This window comes from Loxodonta africana, chromosome 4 (genome assembly GCF_030014295.1).
Source record: "Loxodonta africana isolate mLoxAfr1 chromosome 4, mLoxAfr1.hap2, whole genome shotgun sequence".
NCBI lineage: Eukaryota > Metazoa > Chordata > Mammalia > Proboscidea > Elephantidae > Loxodonta > Loxodonta africana.
In genome coordinates, this window is record NC_087345.1 from 66,329,241 (window position 1) to 66,354,242 (window position 25,002).

Below are 25,002 nucleotides of genomic sequence, written 5' to 3' on the forward strand. Positions count from 1 at the left end.
AGGCAGTAGAAGGGTTGCCAGCTCTAGGTACAGCTTTCTGGGTTAAGAGTACCTCCCATGATGCTTACTAGCTTGAAACTGTCTACCAGAAACGGAGCAAAGAGGGAAGGGCTGGGTGGATACAACATTCTGTCCCACTGGGATTTCCTGGTAATTCTCAGCCCTGCACCTCCCAGCTCAGTTAGAGGACTACCTTGCCAGTTTTATAAATCCTTGGCTACAGCTTTGACGGGAATCCTGTGGCACAGAAGGTTAAAAATAACAGCATTCGCCTCCAACAGGTTTGAAGAGAAGAGTACATTTTGCTTTGTCCATGAATAAATGCTCCTCCCCGTATGCCTCTGCTCTAATAGATTCTTAGGCAAATTACCAGCTCCCACCAAGGAAATCACCTGACTTTGAATATACAGCAATTTGAAAACAATAAATGTGACATGAAAAGCAGAAATCATCACATTAAACATAATTGTCCTAAAGTCTTCATTTCAGTTCTGTTAAAATGCCCTTTTATTATTTGAATTTAAATTGTCAAAATAACACTTTTAAGTGAAAAAGCGAAAGAAAGCAAGCATCATCGGGTTTTACTCTTGTGAAGTTCTATATTTACCTGATCACCCTAGTTAAGAAGGGAATTGCTTTGCAAAACACTTGCTTTGGAAAAAGTGCATTAAATCTTTCAAGTCATCAGGGCTATTTCACTCTTTCCATATTAGACATGTCCCAAGGAAATGTGGAAGTCTGCTGACATCTTCAGCCCTGCTGTCTCCTGCCTCTCCTTCGTTACGGTAGCATGAAGGGAAAAGTGTTCTTCTGTAGCCTTGGCCAGCCCCACCATCTTTTAAAGAATCTGGAATTAAATGATTGCTGCCAATACCCTCAGATCTTGGTTATCACGAAGGAAGGGACACTGTGAGGCTGATGGTTTTGTAAGTGTTGTTGTTGCTGTTGTTAGTGCTGTTGACTCAATTCTGACTCATAGTGATCCCATGTGTCAGACTAGAACAGCCCTATAGAGTTTCCAAGGCTGTAATCTTTACAGGAGCAGATCACCAGGCCTTTCTCTCATGGAGCCACCAGTGAATTCAAACCACCAACGTCTCAATTAGAAGGCGAGCACTTAACTGTTGCACCACCAGGGTTCCTTGCTTTTGTACGTACTCAGTAGATGTTTGAAAAGTTTGGGTTTGTCTTTTTTTTTTTTAATTTTTATTGTGCTTTAAGTGAAAGTTTACAAACCAAGTCAGTCTCTCATACAAAAGCTTATATACACCTTGCTGTTTTTTTTTTTTTATATATACTCCTAGTTGCTCTCCCTCTAATCACAGCACACTCCTTCCCTCCACTCTCTGTTTTCATGTCTATTTGGCCAGCTTCTGCCCCCCTCTGCCCTTGGATCTCTCCTCCAGACAGGAGCTGCCCACATAGTCTCATGTGTCTACTTGAGCCAAGGAGCTCACGCTTCACTAGTACCATTTTCTGTCCCATAGCCCAGTCAAATCCCTGCCTGAAGAGTTGGCTTTGGGAATAGTTCCTGTACTGGGCTAACAGAAGGTCTGGGGACCATGACCTCTGGGGTCCTTCTACTCTGTCAGACCATTAAGTCTGGTCTTTTTACAAGAATTTGGTGTCTGCATCACACTGCTCTCCTGCTCCCTCAGGGGCTCTCTGTTGTGTTCCCTGTCAGGGCAGTCATCGGTTGTAGCCAGGCACCATCTAGTTCTTCTGGTCTCAGGCTGATGTAGTCTCTGGTTTATGTGGCCCTTTCTGTCTCTTGGGCTCAATTACCTTGTGTCTTTGGTGTTCTTCATTCTCCTTTGCACCAGGTGGGTTGAGACCGATCTTAGATGGCCACTTGCTAGCGTTTAAGACCTTAGACGGCACTCTCCAAAGTGGGATGCAGAATGTTTTCTTAGTAGGTTTTATTATGCCAATTGACTTAGGTACCCCTGAAACCATGGTCTCCAAACCCCTGGCCCTGCTATGGTGGCCTTTGAAGAGTTCAGTTTATTCAGGAAACTTCTTTGTTTTTGGTTTAGTCCAGTTGTGCTGACCTCTCCTGTATTGTGTGTTGTCTTTCCCTTCACCTAAAATAGTTCTTATCTACTATCTAATTAGTAAAAACCCCTCTCCCTCCCTCCTTCTCCATTCTCGTAACCATCAAAGAATATTTTCTTCTCTGTTTAAACTATTTTTCAAGTTCTTATAATAGTGATCTGATACAATATTTGTCCTTTTGCAACTGACTAATTTCACTCAGCATAACACCTTCCAGATTCCTCCACGTTATGAAATGTTTCACGGATTTATCATTGTTCTTTATCAATGCGTAGTATTTCATTGTGTGAAATATACCGTAATTTATTTATCCATTCATCCGTTGATGAGCACCTTGGTTGCTTCCATCTTTTTGCTATTGTAAACAGTGCTGCAATGAACATGGGTGTGCATATGTCTGTTCGTGTAAAGGCTCTTATTTCTCTAGCATATATTCCAAGGAGTAAGATTGCTGGATCATATGGTAGTTCTTTGAGGAAGTGACAAATCGATTTCCAAAGTGGTTGTACCATTTTACATTCCTACCAGCAGTGTATAAGTGTTCCAATCTCTCCACAACCTCTCCAACATTTATTATTTTGAGTTTTTTGGATTAATACCAGCCTTGTTGGGGTGAGATGCAATCTTGTTGTAGTTTTGATTTGCCTTTCTCTAATGGCTAATGATCGTGAGCATTTCCTCATGTATCTGTTAAGTACCTGAATATCTTCTTTAGTGAAGTGCCTGTTCATATCCTTTGCCCATTTTTTAATTGGGCTATTTGTCTTTTTGTAGTTGAGTTTTTGCAGTATCACATAGATTTTAGAGATCAGGCACTGATCAGAAATGTCATAGTTAAAACTTGTTCCCAGTCTGTGGGTAATCTTTTTACTCTTTTGGTGAAGTCTTTGGATGAGCATAGGTGTTTGATTTTTAGGAGCTCCCAGTTATCTAGTTTCTCTTCTGGTGTTTGTGCATTGTTAGTAATGTTTTGTATACTGTTTATGCCATGTATTAAGGCTCCTAACATTGTCCCTATTTTTACTTCCATGATCTTTATCGTCTTAGATTTTATATTTAGGTCTTTGATCCATTTTGAGTTAGTTTTTGTGCATGGTGTGAGGTATGGGTCTTGTTTCTTTTTTTTTTTTTTTTTTTTGCAGGTGGATATCCAGTTATGCCAGCACCATTTGTTAAAGAGACTGCCTTCTCCCCATCTAACTGATTTTGGGCCTTTGTCAAATATCAGCTGCTCATATGTGGATGGATTTATGTCTGGATTTTCAATTCTGTTCCATTGGTCTATATATCTGTTGTTGTATCAGTACCAGGCTGTTTTGACTACTGTGGCAGTATAATAGGTTCTAAAATCAGGTAGAGTGAGGCTTCCCACTTTGTTCTTCTTTTTCAGTAATGCTTTACTTATCTGGGGCCTCTTTCTCTTCCATATGAAGCTGGTGATTTATTTCTCCATCTCATTAAAAATCATAGCTGGAATTTGGATCGGAATTGTGCTGTATCTATAGATGGCTTTTGGTAGAATAGACATTTTTACAATGTTAAGTCTTCCTATCCATGAGCAAGGTATGTCTTTCCACTTATGTAGGTCTCTTTTGGTTTCTTGCAGTAGTGTCTTGTAGTTTTCTTTGTATAGGTCTTTTATGTCTCTGGTAAGATTTATTCCTAAGTATTTTATCTTCTTGGGAGCTACCGTAAATGGTATTGATTTGGTGATTTCCTCTTCAATGCCCTTTTTGTTGGTGTAGAGGAATCTAACTGTTTTATGTATGTTTATCCTTTTTTTTTTTTTATCTTGTATCCTGGTACTCTGCTGAACTCTTAATAGTTTCAGTAGTTTTCTTGAGGATTCCTTAGGTTTTTCTGTGTATAAGATCATGTCATCTGCAAATAAAGATACTTTTACTTCTTCCTTACCAATCTGAATGCACTTTATTTCCTTATCTAGCCTAATCGCTCTGGCTAGGACCTCCAGCACAATGTTGAATAAGAGCAGTGATAAAGGGCATCCTTGTCTGGTTCCTGATCTCAAGAGGAATGCTTTCAGACTCTCTCCATTTAGGATGATGTTGGCTGTTGGCTTTGTATAAATGCCCTTTACTATCTTGAGGAATTTTCCTTCTATTCCCATTTCGCTGAGAGTTTTTATCATGAATGAGTGTTGAACTTTGTCAAATGCCTTTCCGTACCAACTGATAAAATCCGTGGTTCTTGTCTTTTGTTCTATTTATATGATAAATAATTTACATTAATTGTTTGTCTAATGTTGAAGCATCCCTGCATACCTGGTATGAATCCTGCTTGGTCATGGTGAATTATTTTTTTGGCTAGAATTTTGTTGAGGATTTGGCATCTAAGTTCATGAGGGATATAGTCTATAACTTCCTTTTCGTGTGGTGTCTTTACCTGGTTTTGGTATCAGGGATATGCTGGCTTCATAGAGTGAGTTTGTGAGTATTCCGTCCTTTTCTGTGCTCTGAAACACCTTTAGCAGTACTGGTGTTAACTCTTCTCTGAAAGTTTGGTAGAACTCTGCACTGAAGCCCTCCACGCCAGGGCTTTTTTTTGTTGGGAGTTTTTGAATTACCTTTTCAATCTCTTCTTTTGTTATGGGTTTATTTAGTTGTTCTACATCTGTTTGTGTTAGTTTAAGTAGGTAGTGTGTTTGAAGAAATTCATCCATTTCTTCTAGGTTTTCAATTTGTTCGAGTACAATTTTTCATAGTAATCTGATATGATTCTTTTAATTTCAGTTGGGTCTGTTGTAATATCACCCATCTCATTTCTTATTTGGGTTATTTGCTTCCTCTCCTGTTTTTCTTTTGTCAGTTTGGCCATGACTTATCAATTTTGTTAATATTTTCAAAGAACAAGCTTTTGGTCTTGTTAACTCTTTCAATTGTTTTTCTGTTCTCTGTTTCATTTAATTCTGCTCTAATTTTTATTGTTTGCCTTCTTCTGGTGCCTGAGGGTTTCTTTTGTTGCTCTATTTGTTCAAGTTGTAGGGATAATTCTTTGATTTTGGCCCTTTCTTCTTTTTGTATGTGTGCATTTATTAATATAAATTGACCTCTGAACACTGCTTTCGCTGTGTCCCAAAGGTTCTGATAGGAAATGTTTTCATTCTCATTGGATTCTATGAATTTCTTTATTCCATCCTTAATGTCTTCTATAACCCAGTCATTTTTGAGCAGGGTATTGTTCAGTTTCCAAGTGTTTGATTTCTTTTCTGTGCTTTTTCTCTTATTGATTTCTACTTTTATGGCCTTATGGTCAGAGAAAATACTTTGTAATATTTCGATGTTTTGGATTCTGCTAAGGCTTGCTTTATAACTTAATATGTGGTCTATTCTAGAGAACGTTCCATACACATTGGAAAAGAAAGTATACTTGGTTGCTGTTGGGTGGAGTGTTCTGTGTATGTCTACGAGGTCAAGTTGGTTGATTGTGGCATTTAGATCTTCCGTGTCTTTATTGAGCTTTTTTCTGTATGTTCTGTCCTTCACCAAAAGTGGTGTGTTGTTCATTGTGGCACTGCCTATCTCACTCTTCAGTGCTATTAGAGTTTGTTTTATGTATCTTGCAGCCCTGTCATTGGGTGTATAAATATGTAATATGGTAATATCCTCCTGGTATATTGTCCCTTTAATCATACTGGGTTTTTTTTATAGTGTCCTTCCTTATCCTTTGTGTTGGATTTAACTTTAAAGTTTATTTTGTCAGAAATTAATATTGCCACTCTTGCTCTTTTTTGATTGTTGTTTGCTTGATATATTTTTTTTCCATCCTTTGAGTTTTAGTTTGTTTGTGTCTCTAAGTCTAAAGTGTGTCTCTTGTAGGCAGCATATAGACAGATTGTGTTTTTTTAATCCATTCTGCCACTCTCTTTCTCTTTATTGGTGCACTTAGTCCATTTATATTCAGTATAATTATAGATAGGTATGAGTTTAGTGCTGTCATTTTTCTTTTTTTTTCGTGTGTGTTGTTGATAGTTTCCTTTTCCCACTTAATTTTTATGTGCTGAGTAGCTTTTTAAAAAAAAAAAAAATTTTTTTTTTTTTGAGTAGCTTATGTTTATGTATTGTCTTTTCCTCTTATTTGTTGTAGTTGGTTTTCTTTCTGCTAAGTCTTTATTTTTTTCTTATATTTTATTTTGATGAGTAGGTTTGTTAGTCTCCTTTGTCATTACCCTAATTTTTACCCCTATTTTTCTAAGTTTAAACCTAACTTTTATTTCTTTGTATCACCTTGTCTTCCTCTCCATGTGAAAGATCTATGACTATATTTCTTAGTCTCTCTTAATTGTTTTAATGTTCTCTTCTTTTACATAATGACATCGCTATTTCCCTGTTTTGAGAGTTTTTTTATCTTGATTTATTTTTGTGATTTCCCTATCTGTGTTGACATCTGATTGCTCTGCCCAGTGTTCTAGTCTTGGGTTGATATCTGATATTACTGATTTTCTAGCCAGAGAACTACCTTCAGTATTTCTTGTAGTTTTGCTTTGGTTTGTATGAATTCCCTAAACTTCTGTTTATCTGGAAATGTCCTAATTTTACCTTCATATTTCAGAGATAGTTTTGCTGGATATATGATTCTTGACTGTCATTTTTTTTTTTCCTTCAATGCTTTATATAAGTCATCCCACTGCCTTCTTGCCTTCATTGTTTCTGCTGAGTAGTCTGAGCTTATTCTTACTGACTCTCCTTTGTAGGTGACTTTTCATTTATCCCTAGCTGCTCTTAAAATTCTCTTTTATCTTTGGTTTTGGCAAGTTTGATTATAATATGCCTTGATGACTTCCTTTTAACATCTATGTTATGTGGAGTTCGATGAGCATCTTGAATAGGTATCTTCTCATCTTTCACGATATCAGAGAAGTTTTCTGCCAACAAATCTTCGACAATTCTCTCTGGGTTTTCTGTTATCCCTCCCTGTTCTGGTACTCCAATCACTCGTAGGTTATTTCTCTTGATATAGTCCCACATGATTCTTAGGGTTTCTTCAGTTTTTTTAATTCTTTTATCCGATTTTTCTTCAAGTATATTGGTGGCAAGTGCTTTATCTTCAGTCTCACAAATTCTGCCTTCCACTTGCTCAATTCTGCTTCTCTTTCTATTGAGTTGTCTAATTCTGTAATTTTATTGTTAATCTTCTGAATTTCTGATCACTGCTCTCTATAGATTCTTGCAGCTTATTAAATTTTTCATTATATTCTTGAATAATCTTTTTAATTTCTTTAACTGCTTTATCTGTGTGTTCCTAGGCTTGTTCTGAGTAATGCCTGATCTCCTTCCTGATGTCATTCCTCTTGAAGAGTTTTGTATATTAATCTTTTGTATTCTGCATCCACTAATTCCAGGAAGGCACCTTCATCCAGAAGATTCCTTGAGTATTTGTTTTGAGAGCTTGTTGAAGCAATCGTGGTCTGCTTCTTTATGTGATTTGATATTGACTATTGTCTCCAATCCATCTTCATGTTAGTGTATTAGTTTATGTTTGCTTACTTTATCCTAGCTTCTTGCTTTGTTTTGTCTTGATATGCCCAAATGGGTTGCTTGAGTGAGCTATCTTGATTATTTTCACCTTTGAAGCTCTGATGTCTTGTCACTGGATGGCTATAGCTGTTATCGGGTATATCAGCCTAGGAGTCCATTCACTTTTCTTGTATGAATTCAGCTCAGGTGTCCAGGTAGTTGGTCATCAAGTGTGTGGTACGTCTCTGTCCTACAGTCTTAGGGGGCAGGGGTGATTGGTGTAGGTACCAGTATTTGGTTGCAGCAGGGCTCACGCTCTGAACGAGGCAGGGGGCTGACAACCATCCCCCAGGTGTCTGTGAGGAAAGCAAATCCCTCTTCCCTGGTGGGTTTGTCTTTTTAATACTTGAGATTGAAATAAGAACACATCCCAGTCCAGACATCAATTTGACATGTAGAAATAATAACACCTGCTCTTGCTCCTTCTAGACTCTACTATAACCAACTAGCCTGGCTAGCTTAACATCACCTTTTCTGTCTCCCCAATCTATCTTTCTCCTACCTTTCAGAAATAACCCAATATGTGGCACAACCTTTCTCATTTTTTCTATATTTCTGTATCAATGATTTATATTATACAGTAAATGTATACTGCAGAGTTTGTCAATTTATGGCAAATGTTGCAACAAACTATATTGAGAAGCAAGGTCAGTGCAGTCCTGGTTCTGAAATCCCCACTGCCTGATCAGCCCTATCTTCCTTCCCTCTAACAACCCAGCTTCTTCTCATCCTAATATTTCTTCTCCATTTGACCCAGTGCCTTATCTTACCTTAAATGGCTGTTAAGTTATCCTTCCTAAGGTATTCATTGTTAGGTGACAACTCTAAGGCATATTCATGTTTTTTAAAGGAAACTCTTGAAGGAAAAAGAAGGGAGTAACCATCAGGCAGACACTGTCATTTTCCCTAACCATGTGTGAAAAGTCAATGAGGATTTGAAAAACCACATCTGAAAGTTTGCCAGTTATTGACAGAGTCCTCTATATTTTCTGCTCTTCGAAGCTTTTCCATAGACATCACCCCATTTGAACTCCCCAACCACCTGTCAGGCATGTAGAGTATTGTGATCATCAGTATACAAAGCGTTGTTGTTAAAAAAAAGAAAAAATGTTGTTAGGTACCTCCGAATAGGTTCTGACTCGTAGCAACCCTATAAGACAAAGTAGAACTGTCCCATAGGGTTTTCAAAGAGCAGCTGGTAGATCTGAACTGCCAACTTTTTGGTTAGCAGCTGAGCTCTTAACCACTACGCCACCAGGGCTCTAGTATACAAAGTAGGATACTATAAGCCAAAGAGAGTTTAAGTGAGTCTCCCAAGGTCACACAGCTAGTTAGTGTCAGGCTGAGCAACAGCTCTCCTGGCTCTGCAAGCTCTCAAAATAAATCATTTTCATCACCACAGAAGCAGTTCTCAAATTCCACCTTCTGGAAACTGCCGGCTGCATGGCACTTGCCATGAATGTCCTCCTATCTCTAATTACCTGCCTAGCTCAATCTGAATGAGCTCCAGAACAAAAGACCTAACTTTTTAAGGTGACCTTCTCTAATATATGGCAATATAAGGAGAGCACTTAAGTTCTATCATCTAATGTTTCAGCTATAATTATTTTTGTGCCTTTTAAGCAGCATTAAATTTGGGTGTCAGGATTGTACTAACCCTATACCACAGCTACATTTTTTAAAATCAAATAAGAATGAGCAGAAAGTATAAAATGACCTGAAAGGTACATCCTAGCCTTTCCATTGGGAAATCATCTTTTATTTTATTCTGTGTGCTCTATGCTTTAAACCATTTTGTTCCTAAAGCACAGTTTCGGTGTCATATTGAGCACCAAGACGACCAGAGAAATAAGGAGCAAGGCATCATGTGTTGACAATGAAACCCTCCATCACTGGAACCTTTAGATGAAAGGCCATTAGGTTCATCGCACTGGGGAGTTTTCCTACTGCGTTTCCATAGCCATAAAAACCTGAAAGGAATCGTTCATCACTTCAGCATGAGACACATAAAGCCACTCCCAGGTCACAGACAACCAAGAGTTCTCCCAAAGACCTAGTTTCTGACTAACAGTATGGAAAACTCCCAAGTCATGGTTCTTATCCAAAGCATTTCTGGGTGACAAAATTCATCAATATTACTTTTCAAGTAGCTTGAGATTTTCAAGTGGGCAAAGGAATCATCTATCTTTCTAGCTCTTTATTGAAAAAGACTGAGTTTTGTGCTCTGGCAACTATCAACACCCCAGGGATCAAGAAAAAATCCGAGAATTATACCACGTGAGTGTACCATGGCTGGTAATAGCCAGAAAGATTCCATTCTTGTGGCTTATCTCATTCAATTCTGTAAGTCACCCTGAAGATGGATATTATCCCCAATTTACAGATGAAGAAAGTGATTTACAGAGAGGATAGGTTACCTGCTCACAAACCCACACCTATTAATTAGTGGAGTCAGGTTCCTTTTCTACTTATCTAATTCTCCACTTTTTAATTCCTATTCAGTATCAAAGGAGCCCTGCTGATGTTCTGCTTAAGTGCTTGGCTGCTAATCAAAAGGTAGGCAGTTCAAACCTACCAGCTACTCCACAGGAGAAAAGACTTGGTGATCGGCTCCATAAAGATTATAACCTAGGAAACCCTATTGGGCAGTTCTACTCTGTCATATAGGGTTGCTATGAGTTGGAATTGACTCCAGAGCACACTGTAACAACAATACTTAGTATACAAAGTCCAGCTCTTCTTTCTCTGAGAAAATCTTCAAGCCATGATCAGAAATTATCCCCTAAAGTCACCTTTAAACTAAAAAACTGTTTAGCTAAATTAGTAAAGAATGTTTGCCATGAGCATTGCATACTTTTGAAGAATTATCTATGAGACCAAATTGTCAATAGTAACTCTAAAGCATAGATGAGAAGTTCAGGGGGTAGTGAGTCTAAGTCAATGGTGGTGAAACAATATGGGAAGAGATAGGGTGAATAGTGATACAGCATGAAGAATATAATCAATGATATTGAATTATACATGTGGAAATTGATGAATGGATATATGTTCTACTGTGTATATTTTCACCAAAACTAAAAGAAAAAAGCAGGCAGAAAATAAATAAAACAACTGATAGTAAAAAAGGGGGGGGGGTCTCTTTTCCCCATATGTGGATATTTATATATATGGCTTATCCTCCGTTTTAAATTATAAGTTCCTTTAGGGGTTACACAATACCTAATACAATAAATTGTTCATGGTAGATACTCAGTAAAATTAGTTGGGTGAATCAGTGGATAAATCTAATGTGTCCACACCACAGACTCATGAGGCAGGTTTGCCAATCTCAAGGACTGAGTCACTAGAACATTAGAAAGAGCACTAGCCTCATTTACAACCTATTCTTCCCTATTTCTCTGTTTTTCTCCCATCTATGACCCAGGGGCTTACTCCTCTTGTCCCAGCTGAATGGACAGATCCAACATAGCAATACAAAGGTAGAAAGTTTTGTATAATAATACAAACATTTTTTCCTAGAAGATTTTGAGTAGCTTCCCTTTCTTACGAGGTTTTGTGTTTAGAAGAGGTAGTTAAGGAAAACAAATGCCAAATAAATACATGAGATTCCAGATGGAGGATAGATACTTATCCTATAAAGAGAGATTGCCAATCGACCTCAGATTCCCAGAGCACATCCAGTATGGCAATCTTAATGAACAACTGGGCCTGTCTCTCCTCCTGTGTCCTCCCTAACTAAATGGATTCCTGTGAAGTGTGACTGGAGATCTGACCTAAGGAAATCTAACGAGCAGGGTCACTGAGGCTGCTGAAGCACGAATCTGCATTTCTCAAGTCAATGTAATAGAATCTGAGCCCTGCATGGGAGGGTGGGGCCAGAAGGCTATCTGGAGCCAAGGGCACTGCTGGGGCTTTAGAATAGCAGCACACAGCTGTAATGGAACCCCATACCAGGACATTTAGCTAGTTAATCATCTCAATTGCCCATCTTTTATTCATAAACACGGAGGAACAACATTTGCTTTGGCTGCTCACTTTGCCCTTTCAGGTTATATCAATATTGTACTGTCCTAGCTTTTTCCTTTATGTCACATAAAAAACAACAGGCAGACTTAAAATTTTCTTTTCATCATAATGTCAGTATAGACATTGGACTGGGATGGTCTGGTCACTGCCTCTCCCAGGGTCAGTGTGAGCAGCACTTGTAGCTTAAGCATAGTGCTTAAGTAGTTCTTGGAATCTCATTAAGACTCTAAATCCACAGAGATGTGAAACAAATAACCAAGTAATCTGAGCCACGAGTAGACTTTAGTAGTAAATAGCCCTCATCATTGCCTCAATTGTCCACTCAGGTTCAAAATGGCAGGATTATCTGTTTATTTTTAAATGTTAAAAACACAACAGGAAATTCTTAGCAATGGCAAATCCATTAAACTTAATCACAGGTGGAGCTCAACCATCAGCCCTCACCACCTCAATAAATACTCTCTTTTCACAGATTCACATTTCTCCTTCCTTAATGGTAATTGAGCAGACAGAAATGCAAATAATTGACCAGATTGTTTACTTGTCAATATTCCCAAATTACCTCTGGGCAAGAATTGTATTTTATTTATTATTCTGCCCCTGGAGTCACATCATCACTTGTTGCTGTTGTTGGGTGCCGTGGAGTCAATTACAACTCATAGTGACCCTATGTGACAGAGTAGAACTCCCCTATGGGCTGTAATCTTTACAGAAGCAGATCTCCAGGTCTTTCTCCCACAGAGCCGCTATGAAATAGATGCTATATCAAAAGGATTTGGAGTCAGACCTCTAGGTTTAGCCCTCACTAGGTACGTGGGCTTAATGAATCTCCCTAAGCCTCAGTCTGCTCATCTGTAAAATGTGAATAATAATAATACCAACTCAGAGCATTGTTGTGATAATCAAGTGAGTTAATGTATCCAAAATGCTTAGTTGGCTCATAGTACATAGTCAAAAAAAGATAGCCGTTATTTGCGTTCTCCTGAATTTAGCTAGGATCCATTGTTCTGGAAAGTTTCGTGGATCCTGGGGAGACACGACCTTAGTTCACTTATAATAAAGGAGAAAAATGCATAGAATATCTTTTTTTTTTTTTATTTTATTGTCAAAGTTTCTAAATCAATGACTATCAAAGTGTGTTTAGGGGACCCTTAGGGTTCCCTGTAAGGAGCCCTGGCGGCACAGTGGTTAAGTGCTTGGCAGCTAACCAAAAGGTCAGTGGTTCAAGCCCACCAGAAGCTCCTCAGGTGCAAACCCCTGGTGATCTTCTTCCATAAAGATTTCAACCTAGGAAACTCTATGGGGTGGTTCTACTCTGTCCTTTAGTGTCGCTATATATCAGAATCGACACGACAGCACACAACAACAGCAATCCCTGCAATCCTTCCAGGCTCCTAAGATCAAAACCATTTTCATTATACCATTGTTAAATATTAAATAAAAATTAATGATCATTTGTGCAAGGTGCAAACCCTTTCTGAGAACAGTAAATCAAAATGGCCAGTTGTGCCAGGCACAAACCTTGAAAGAATAGGGAGTTTTCAAAGTGTTCAAACCACAAAAACTTTCCCCAGGAGAACCATGTAACAGTTAAAAATGTTTCTGACTCACCATACCAAAACAACCAATTCCCACCAGACACGTATACTTATGAAACCAATGACAGAAAGACCCTCGCTTTGTAAGGCCCTATGTTTGATTAAAGACATGTTAAGATCTAATCATTACAACTTCCCAACTGGAAATCCCCTAAACCCGCTGCCATGCTGCCTTTAAAAACCTGCACTCGAGATGCTTGAGGGAGCTCCTTTTTGGGCACTCCCTGTTCTCCAACAGCTAATCACTCAATAAAAAAAAAAGCCCTGTAAATTCTGATTGACTCATTAAACAAATTTCTTCTTTCAGTAAACTAACATGTTATTTGCCTCTTTCACTCTCATCTTTCACCAGTGTAAGGTGGAGCTTTCCAGAGAGGGCATGATACGCGATAATGTCATCACATAACAGCTAATGGAACGTGTGCTTGTACATTCTTGTATTTTTTAAACTTCTAAGTTATTACTTATATTAAATGTCCACAGATACAACCTACAAAATTTTGAGGTCCTCAGTAATTTTTTAAGAATAGAAAAGAGTCCTGAGACCAAAAAGTTTGAGAATATCTGCTAGACAATCCCAAGTTAAAGTATCACTCTCTCATTTCAAAATCTGTAATGGGAAAATACCAAGCTCTTAGCTTTGAGGCTCTGCCCTGAAGGCAACCCCTTGAAGCTATTCTGCCTGTATTTTGTCATTGTGTTTCAGGCTGTCTGAGTCTGACTTTCCTGGTGAGGAGTGGCTGTGGGATTATGAGAAGCATGGCCACCGACGTTCTGTGATTAGAAGAGTCAAGAGGTTCCTGAGTGCCCATGAACACCCCTCCAGCCCCAGGAGGAGAAGCTTTGGGAGGCAGGCCAGTGACAGCTCCGCGTTCTTCCCACCAGGCGACCTTAGCCCAGCCAGAGACCTGCTGGACTTGCCCTGGAGAAATCCCAACAGGGCCTTACCCACCCGGAATCAGTCCTACTCCCTGGAAGAGAGCCCCAAGCTGCATTCTAGCACAGCAGAACTGTCCACAATCAGGGAAACCAGCTGGACAAGCACTTTACAGAGTCTGACCCCACAGTCCAGTATGAAGGCCTCCCCAACCAAAATGCCGCAGGTCCCCGAGGTATTGATCACAGCAGCCGAGGCACCAGTGCCCAAGTCAGATGACCACCACCATGATTCCACTGCTTCCCTCTTGAACTTTGAGTTTACCGGGGTTCAGTCAAGCAGTACTGGGCAGCAGGAGGACCCTGCAAGTTCAATTCTGTCTCCCCCAGAGAAGGGTATACCTCCTAGGGGCCCCAGTCCCCAAACTGTTTCAGCCAAAGCTGAGGGAAATATACTCAAGTTTGCTTCTGAGGAAGACCCTGCTAATAATGACAGGTTCCTGAAAAAGTGGAGCCCCCCAGAATGCCTGGAGTCCAACCACACCTCCCTGGCAGGCCTAAATCTAGATCCTCCAAGCCCTGAGCCCACCCTTTTACTCGATACAGAAACATCCCCAGAGACCGGTGGAATCAACATTGTACCCAGCTCTCAAGTCTTTCCTGATATGCTGTACTTAATGGAAAACCTGGACACCAAGGAAACAGATATCATAGAGTTTAACAACGAGCAAACTGAAGAATCGCCTAAAAGAATGCCAGAAAGTTCCAGGGCTTTGTCCTAGCCTAGATTCTTATTTTCCCAAGTTTAGCATTAGTTCCAGAACATATCTGGGGCTGGTCAAGACAATAGTTTTTTTTCTTTTTAATTATCACACTGTATATATATATATTTTTTATAAGCTACTTAAAACTTCGAGGGCATTATGATTCTGACTTTCTGAAAACTAAGAAAATCAAATACATTCATATCTGTCACAGAGTAGCTTTCATGGAAGTTATACAGACCATAGTGATGTATCTTCACCAAACAAGGAACCTTAGGAATATATATTGCCATATATTCATAGATTGTTAGCTTTGGAAAGAAACTTATGCAACTGCTCATCATTTATTGACCACCTTGTTATGTGACATTTTGCATTTACAATAGTAAAAAATCTATTCTCTGACTCTTCTGCACATTAACGATGTATGTCTGGCGGTAACAAAAACCAAAGTTCAAGGCAAGAGTAACACTGTGATGGTCAAGGTTAGGTCTCAGCTTGTCTGGGCCATGATTCTCTGTGGTTTGGCAGTTACGTAATGATGTAATTTGGCATTTATATAATGATGTAGTCATCCTTCATTTTGTGATTCGATATGATCATCCTCCATTTTCACATAACACTGACTTTCACATAACAACTTGGACTTCGTAACCTAACTATGTTGATAAGTGAGGAGTGACTGTAGATTACAGTCCAACTCCCTTGTTTTGCCAATAATGAAAATGAGGCCTGAGACCCAAACACAAAGGATTCTTTTTTTTTTTTTTTTTCTTTTCTTTCTCTTTCTTTTTTTCAGCTATAAAGATAGGGAGATGGATCAGATAATGTCCCAAAGCCCCCTTCCTAATACTGGTTCTTTGTTTGAGGCTTTCTAGTCATCTCATTCCTACTTTCAATAACTATGTATTATTTCCTAATTCTTAACCTTCATCAGCTTCAGAAAATTTCATTTTTCTTCAGTTTCCTCCTCAACATTCAGGTCTTTGTATTTCTCTCTTTCCCCTTTATTCTCTTATCTTTTTTCCCTTCCCTTCTTCCTAGTCTTGTTCTCTAATGACTGATGTCCCACCTATCAGGTTGTAACACGTTCTCTTGTCAACTCTGTTGCTTACTTCTTGTCATGCTTAAAAAAAAAAAAAAAAGCCACTGGCAAAGTCTCCCACAGAATAACCAAAGCTGTCTACAAATCAAACTTGGCACACCATCAGCCTAGCAGTAGAAGGGGCATAGGAGTCGACATTATCTCATTACACCCTCAGCAGCCATTACCGTTTCTTATGCTTCCACTCTTTGCTTGAACACTGGAGAAGATGAAGGCAAGAGGACACAAAACACACATAACCAAACACTATGGAACCTAAGGATAGCATAGCTTCAATCTGTTTAACTCCAAATCTTAAGCAAATAACCTAATCATGTCACAGCATGGGACCAGTTACTGTGTCTACCAAATTATTTGGGACTAGGTAGGAATATTGGAGCTGGGAGGTTAAGGGGGTCCAGGACTACATGATGGGGACAGACATTGACTAGCTTCCTCCAAGGAGCTCTTGGGTTAGCTGTTAGTTTGAGGATCCCCAACTTTGTCTGGAAGGTCATGTCTTATGAATGCTGCTCTCACCATCTCTGTCATATGATGAACCTTGCATACATATGGCTTAATAAATAAAATCATAACGACAGCTATCATTTATTGAATGCTCACAATGTTCCAGGAGCAGTGCATAAAGCTCACAGATAACCTCACTAATCCTCACAAGAATCTGATGAGGTGGATAGACCATTACCTACATTTTAAAGATGAGAAAAACAGAGGTTTTGAAGAAGTAAAATAATTTGCCTAAAGTTACATAACCACGAAATATGGTAGAGTTTGCATTCGAACCCAGGTTTATCTGACTCAAGAGCCCGCGCTCTTAACCACTGTGCTCCCTCTCTGCTGTGCTATCTGTAAGGCCCTGAATACGCCAGCAATTTACCCAGAATTCCAAAGGCTGCCCCAGGAGAGCAACATTACAAGTTCATGCTGAACCTCTCCAGCTTTGGAGGCCTCTTTGGGTCCCCCTGGCTTAAGTCTACCGGTGTGTCTTTTACGCATTCATAAAGGAGGGCACTGCTCCAAATTTGAGGCCTGGCCATGATCCTCTTCATTTTTTATGACAGCAGAAAGTTGGAGGGGCCCTTCCTTCCCCTCCCCAATTCCTCATGATATGCACTGTTATAATTAGTACACTTTTACAAGGCCTCATATCCAACTGGGCACCCCTGGGCACAATGACAATTACATTTATTTTACTGGCTTTTCTCAAAGGGCTAAAAATAAATAATACTAAGAGAGATACTATACATCGATGGTTTTTTTATGTGGGTTGATTGTGTCACACATTCGTTGCTGCCGAGTCAATTCCAACTCATAGCGACACTATAGGACAGAGTAGAACTGCCCCATAGGATTTCGAAGGAGCAGCTGGTAGATTCGAACTGCCAACCTTCTGGTTAGCAGCTGAGCTCTTAACCACTGCCCCACCAGTCCCTTCAATAATGTCTACACCTGGGAAAGCACGTATTCCTGAAGCATTACACACTATGGAATCAAGCCCTAATATAACACTTCTAAAAGGCAGGAACTCTAACCTGTTTCCAGTCATCAGCTTCTTAATGCCATTTTCTTGGGTGATTCAACTTAGGTCCCCATTCTCCTCTCTTTGGCTGTATCCCATGTTCAAGTCGTTGCTTTTGAAATATAATCATTTTCTTGTCCTTAAATCCAACGTGATAAATTATACACAAATAGAATCATACATTTTGTAGAGAACTAGGAGATATTCTGTTTTCATCCATCCCTTATACACATTTGTCCAGAGAATTACTTAATTTCCTTAAAATCTGAGATTGACTTCCTATTTTCTCCTTGCTAGAAAACTGAGTAATGACCCATTCACGGAGCTTATACAGTTGAATTCAGCTATGAATTCAAGACAGCAATTGCCCAGAGCAGTTGTAGAAATTCTGTATTCATTCTAAAATGAGTTTTTTTTTTTCACCCAATGCAGACCAAATTTGCAAAAACAAAATGACTTCTTCTCATTTACCTGATTTCATTGCCTGCCTAAACTTGAGCTCTAGGAACTTCGACCACCCGGAGACATGGCCTGATGGCTTTTCTTTGTGGCTTGTCAGTGCCAAGAACAGGCTCAGCTCTATTCTTCATTAAATGGAATCCACAATCCAGAGGGTACAGTGAGCCCAAGCCCTGTGTACTGCATTCTCTTCCCTCCCATCTCCAGAGATAACTCTGCCCTGATACTGGCTCCCAGTATTCAGTTAGGTACAGGCCCAATAACTTGTTCCCTGTTATTCAAGAATTTAGAGATGACTGGCCCCTGACAAAACAAAGAAGGCTGCTCTCTCCCTCTGTTACAGTCCCATCTACTTCTTTACTCACCGCCTCCACCACGCCAGGGTCTCAGCAACCACTCTCAGTCTGAGATATATAAAACATTATTTAAATGCAATATAGAGATGTAGAATTTACCATCAGTGTGAAGAAAAGACTCACTTTCACATCTATCCTTTGTTTGCTGTTTCCTGTAGCTTCCTCCTTCTCCAGAGAAACTGATTCAATTCTCGGTCATGTTTCTCAGACCTCATTATCATAAAATCTGCTCTCTCAGAGTCTGCTGAGCCATGTGGTGTTGTGGAATAAGTACTACAAAATCAGCATGTAAATTCCCTCTTAGTAGCTTTATGAACTTGAACAAGTCCCCGTGCTCTGAATCTCATATTCGCATCTATAAGATGGGCTGCCTTTTGGGTCATTTCACTGGGCCGTTGTGCAGAGTCATGAGATAGTTTGTGTGAAAAAGAGGCTGGGAACCCCACTCAGCACCGTATAGATGATAGATGACTAGGGCTTGCTGCTTCCATGGATTCACAATAAATTTCTACCCTAAGTCATCTGCTTTTCAGAATGCCCTTATTCTCCAGGGTTCTAATCCTTCATTCAGAAAGCTTTTATTCTGGTACACATAGCATTAAGTTCCCAGTTTATTAACCTTCTCATTTCTTTTTTGGCTTCTTTTTTTTTTTTTTTCCACATGCTTTCCAACTTCTTCCCCATCATCCTTTCTCCACTGTGTTTCATCATTCCTTTTGCTCCCCATAACATCCCAGGCCTCATCACCATGGTGATGAAGCCCTCCCCTAATCCATCACGTGTATCAATCCTTTCCATCAAAATGTGGAACCAGAGAAAAAGCAGTTGCTCTTGTTCTTTCCACTATAAATCTGGAGGATTTAGAACCCCTAGTTTGAAGTAGAGGACTATCTTAGTTATCTAGTGCGGCTATAACAGAAATACCACAAGTCGATGGCTTTAACAAAGAGACATTTATTTTCTCACCATAAAGTAGGCTAAAAGCCCAAATTCAGGGTGTCAGCTCCAGGGGAAGCCTTTCCCTCTCTCTGTCGGTTATCTCATCAATCTTCCCCCAAACTAGGAGCTTCTCTGCACAGGGACCCTGGGTCCAAAGGACACGCTCTGCTCCCTGCACAGCCTTCTTGGCGGTATGGGGTGTCCTGTCTCTCTGCTCACTTCTTTCTTTTATGTGTCAAGGGATTGCCTCAAGACACAATCCAATTTTGTAGATTGAGTCCTGCCTCACTAACACAATTGCCACCCATCCTCCCTCATTAACACCATAGAGACAGGATTTACAACATATAGGAAAATCACACAATACTGAGAATCATGGCCCAGCCAAACTGATACAGACATGTTTTGGGGGACATAATTCAATCCATCATAAGGACCCTCTCAGGGTATCTAATCTCCCTACACCTGATCATTATCAGTTAGTTAGAAATAATAGCTACAACTGTAAAAATCCCCTGCAAGAGCCAAACAAGAATCTAATTTCACCTGCCCTTCTGACATCACAATCATCATCTATGAGAGCAACAACAAACATTTCTGAGATGTTACGGTATTAGTAGTAATGTTGTTGTTGTTAGGTGCCATCGAGTCAGTTTCAACTCATAGGACCTGATGTACAACAGAACAAAACACTGCCTGGTCCTGAGCCATCCTCACAATTGTTTTTATGTTTGAGCCCATTGTTGCAGCCACTGTGTCAATCCATCTTGTCAAGGGTCTTCTTCATTGACCCTCTATTTTACCGAGCATGACGTCCTTCTCCAGGTACTAGTCCCTCCTAATAACATGTCCGAAGTACAAGGGACAAAGTCTCGCCATCCTTGCCTCCAAAGAGCAATCTGGCTATATTTCTTCCAAGACAGACCTGTTCATTCTTCTGTAGTCCGTGATGTATTCAATATTCTTGGCCAACACCATAATTCAAAGGCATCATTATTCTTCGGTCTTCCTTATTCATCGTCCGGCTTTCACATGCATATGAGGTGATTGAAAATATCATGGCGCACCTTAGCCTTCAAGGTGACATCTTTGCTTTTTAACACTTTAAAGAGGTGTTTTGCAGCAGATTTGCCCAATGCAATACATCATTTGATTTCCTGACTGATGCTACCATGGGTGTTGATTGTGGATCCAAGTAAAATGAAATTCTTGACAACATCAGTTTTCTCCATTTATCATAGTGCTCCTTATTGGTTCAGTTGTGAGGATTTTTGGTCTCTTTATGTTGAGGCGTAATTCATACCAAAGGCTGTAGCCTTTAATCTTCATCAGTAAGCGCTTCAAGTCCTCTGCACTTTCAACAAGCAAGGTTGTGTAATGCCATATAGCAGGTTGTTAATGAGTCTTCCACCAATCCCGATGCCACATTCTTCTTCACATAGTCCAGCTTCTCAGATTATTTGCTTAGCATGCAGATTGAATAAGTATGGTGAAAGGATACAACTCTGACACACAACTTTCTTAATTTTAAACCACACAGTATTCTCTTGCTCTGTTCAAATGATTGCCTATTAGTAGTAATAACCAAGGATTTTCACATTTCATTTCACTGAACTCTCTCAAACCCCAAAAAACAAACCCATTGCTGTCAAGTCGATTCCAACTCATAATGACCCTATAGGACAGAGTATAACTGCCACACAGGGTTTCCAAGGAGAGGCTGGTGGATTCCAACTGCCAACCTTTTGGTTAGCAGCTGAGCCCTTAACCACTGTACCACCAGGGCTCCAAAGTCTTTCCAAAAAAAAAAAAAAAAAACTCTTTCAAGCAGATCCTAAATCCTTTTGTACACTTACTGTTTTTCTTAAGCAACAACCATGGAAGCAGCAGTCAAAAAAATCAAGCAGAGTATTGCATTGGTCAAGTCCGCTGCAGAATAACTCTTTAAAATGTTAAAAAGCAAAGATGTCACTTTGAGGACTAAGGTGCACCTAACCTAAGCCATGATATTTTCAATCACTTCATATGCATGTGAAAGCTGGACGGTGATTAAGGAAGACCAAAGAAGAGTTGATGCCTTTGAATTATGGTACCAATGAAGAGTATTGAATAATCATGGGCTGCCAGAAAAATGAACAAATCCGTCTTGAAAGAAGTACAGCTAAAATGCTTCTTAGAAGCAAGGACGCCGAGGCTTTGTCTCACGTGCATTGGACATGTTATCAGAAGGGACCAGTCCCTGGAGAAGGACTTCCTGCTTGGTAAAGTAGAGGGTCAATGAAAAAGAGGAAGCTCCTCAACAAGATGGATTGCCACAGTGGTTGCAACAATAGGCTCAAACGTAACGATTGTGAGGATGGCACAGGATCAGGCAGTTTTTATTCTGTTGTACATAGGGTCACTATGAGTCAGAACCAACTGGATAGCACCTAACAAAAACAACAATGAATCCTAATTTTTAGGGCAGCCTTTTCCACTGAAATGGCCATTGAGATGAAAGAACCAATTCATAAAAACAGGATTGTTCTCCTATTTCAATTCTTACAAAACCCAGAAGAAGGATCCAAACACATTGGTAAAGATTAAGATACATTACCCCAACAAACATTATACTGCCTGCCAAACTTTCCCTTCACCGACTCTGTGTGCAGCCGGCAGATCCCTGGCACATCAAACAGAAAACTGAAGCTATTACCCTGGAAATTAGGGGCAAGAAAACCACATTTTCTCCAGTTACTCAAATTGGGACCAAAGACAAAGTTTTTGCGTTTCGTTTATTTTTTTTCTGAATTAATTCAGATAATGGGCCCAAGTGTTCCTTTCGCCACAGGAAAATTTGGGCAGTATGAGTTACCTGGAACCATCTTCTCAGAGCTTCTAGTTTTAGAAATTTGCCTATCGGAGGCTTCAAAAGGCATGCAGTATCTTGTATCCTAAAAACAAATAAGAACATCTCAAAATGTAGGTTTTGCATAGAAATATTGGTGTATCCCAGGCTCTTCATCTAGTCCAGTGGTTCTCAGCCAGAGGCAGTTTTTCCCCCAGGAGACATTTGGCAATGTCTGGAGACATTTTTAATTGTCACACTGGGGGGTGCTATGGCATCTAGATGGTAGAGGCCAGAAATGCTGCTAAACATCCTACAATGCACAGGACAGGCCCGTGCAACAAAGATTGTACTTTGGCTCTTTGTGGACTTGTTTTAATTTTCTTCAGCTTCAATTTGAACTCGCATAGGAGCGAGCAATTGATGGTCTCTTCTCCAGTCAGCCCCTGGCCTTGTTCTGACTGATGATATTGAGCTTCTCCATCATCTCTTTCCACAGATGTAGTCGATTTGATTTCTCTGTATTCTATGTAGTAAGGTCCACATGTACAGTAATGGTTTAAGTTGTTAAAAAAAAAAAAAAAAGATATTTCCAATGAACAGGTCGTTGGTCTTGCAAAATTCTGTCATGCCATCTCCAGCATCATCTCTATCACCAAGGCCATATTTTCAAGCTAATGGTCCCTCTTCTGTGTTTTTAACCTTCCCATTCCAATCACCAGTACTTATCAATGCATCTTGATTGCATGTTTGATCAATTTCAGACTACAGAAGTTAGTAAAAATGTTCAGTTTCTTCATCTTTGGCATTAGTGAGTGGTGCATAAATTTGAATAATAGTCATATTAACTGGTCTTCCTTGTAGGCATATGAATACTAGCCTATCACTGACAGCATTGTACTTCAGGATAAATCTTGAAATGTTCTTTTTGACAATGAATGTGATGCCATTCCTCTTTAATTTGTCATTCCCAGCATAGTAGACCATATGATTGTCCAAATCAAAATGGCCAACACCAGTCAATTTCAGCTCACAATTGCCTAGGATATGTTTCTTCAAAAAATAGATGGTCCAACCACTATGGAAAATGATATGGTGCCGCCTTAAAAAGCTAAAAATAGAAATACCACAGAATCCAGCAATTCCACTTCCAGAAATACATGCTAGAGAAATAAGGGCCATTACAGACTAGACATATGCACTCCTATGTTCATTGCAGTGGAGCCTTGGTGGCACAGTGGTTAAGTGTCCAGCTGCTAACCAAAGGGTCAGCAGTTCAAAACCACCAGCCGTTCCTTGGAAACCCTGTGGGGCAGTTCTACTCTGTCTGTTAGAGTCACTATGAGTCAGAATTGACTCGATGGCAACCGGTTTGTTCACTGCAGCATTATTCACAATAGCAAAAAGATGGAAACAACCTAAGTGCCCATCAACAGATGAATGAATAAACAAATTATGGTACATACACACAATGGAATACCATGCAATGATTAAGAACAATGATGAATCCACAAAACATCGCACAACGTGAATGAATCTGGAGGGCATTATGCTGAGTGAAATAAGTCCACCACAAAAGGACAAATACTGTATGAGACCACTATTATAAAAACCCAAGAAAAGGTTTACACACTGAAAAAAACAATCTTTGATGGTTACAAGAGAGGAGAGACATGGGATGGGAAATCACTAACTAGATAGTAGACAAGTGTTAACTTTGGTGAAGGGAAAGACAACACACAATATAGGAAAGACAACACAACTTAACCAAGGCAAAGTCACCGAAACTTCCTAAACACATCCAAACACCTGGAGGCACCGAGTTACTGGGGCTGAGGACTGGGGACCATGGTCTCGGGGGTCATCAGGTCAATTAGCATAACAGAGTTCATAAAGAAAATGTTCTACATCCTACTTTGGTTGCATCTGGGGTCTTAAAAGCTTGGGAGCGGCCATCTAAGATACATCTATTGTTCCCAGCACATTCAGAACAAAGGAGAATGAAGAAAACCAAAGACCCAAGGAAAACATTAGACCAAAGGTCTAATGGACCATGTGAACCACAGCCTCCACAAGCCTGAGCCTAAAAGAACTAGATGGTGCCTGGCTACCACCACTGACCACTCTGACAGGGATCACAATAGAGGTTCCCGGACAGAGATGGAGAAAAGTGTAGAACAAAATACAAATTCACAGATAAAGACCAGACTTACGGGTCTTATGGAGACTGGAGGAATCCCCCAATACTATAGCCCCTAGACACCCTGCTAACTCAGAGCTGAAGCCACTCCTGAAGTCCACCTTTCAGCCAGATTAGACAGGCCTATAAAAGAAACGATAACACATGTGAGGAAGGTGCTTCTTAGTTCAATCAAGTATACGAGACCAAATGGACAACACCTGCTCAAAAGCAAAGACAAGGCAGGAAAGGACAGGGAAACAGGATGAATGGACATGGAGAACTCAGGGTGGAAAAGGAAAGGGGGAGAGTGCTGACACATTGCAGGGATTGCAGCCAATGTTACAAAACAATTCGTGTACAAAATTTTTGAATGAAAAACTAATTGAAGCTGTAATATATATATATTACATAAAAATTTTTTTTTTTATATATAAATACCAAAATACCAAATTTGAGAAACTCTGATTTAGGCCAATCAAAAAAAAAAAAATAGGAAGGTAAAAATGAGACAACCATCAAGAAGACTAATGAAGAGAAATGACCTATAGAAAGAGAACAGATGAATCCAGCAACTGGCTAAATTCCTAGTCTGTGTATGCTGAGAAATAATCACCATTTCTCTCTTGATGCTAAAGGGTCTGATATCTCAGATCCTCCAAAACTGGATTTGAATCCGAGCTGTACTCTTAAAAAATTCCTTGGATGGCTCTTGCCAATAAGAGTAGCTAAATGTCGTTGCTAGTATGACTATAATTTTCCAAG

The 25,002-nt window shown here is 39.7% G+C and overlaps 1 protein-coding gene across 1 annotated transcript in view; it reads left to right on the top strand.

The window, feature by feature from the left end:
- BEST3 (bestrophin 3) overlaps positions 1 to 14,871 on the top strand; it is a 44,038-nt gene extending 29,167 nt beyond the window's left edge. The window contains exon 9 of the mRNA XM_003405591.3: positions 13,920 to 14,871. Coding sequence (XP_003405639.1) covers positions 13,920 to 14,871 — 952 coding nt within the window. The remainder of the gene's footprint in view (positions 1 to 13,919) is intronic.
- Positions 14,872 to 25,002: the final 10,131 nt, after the last annotated feature.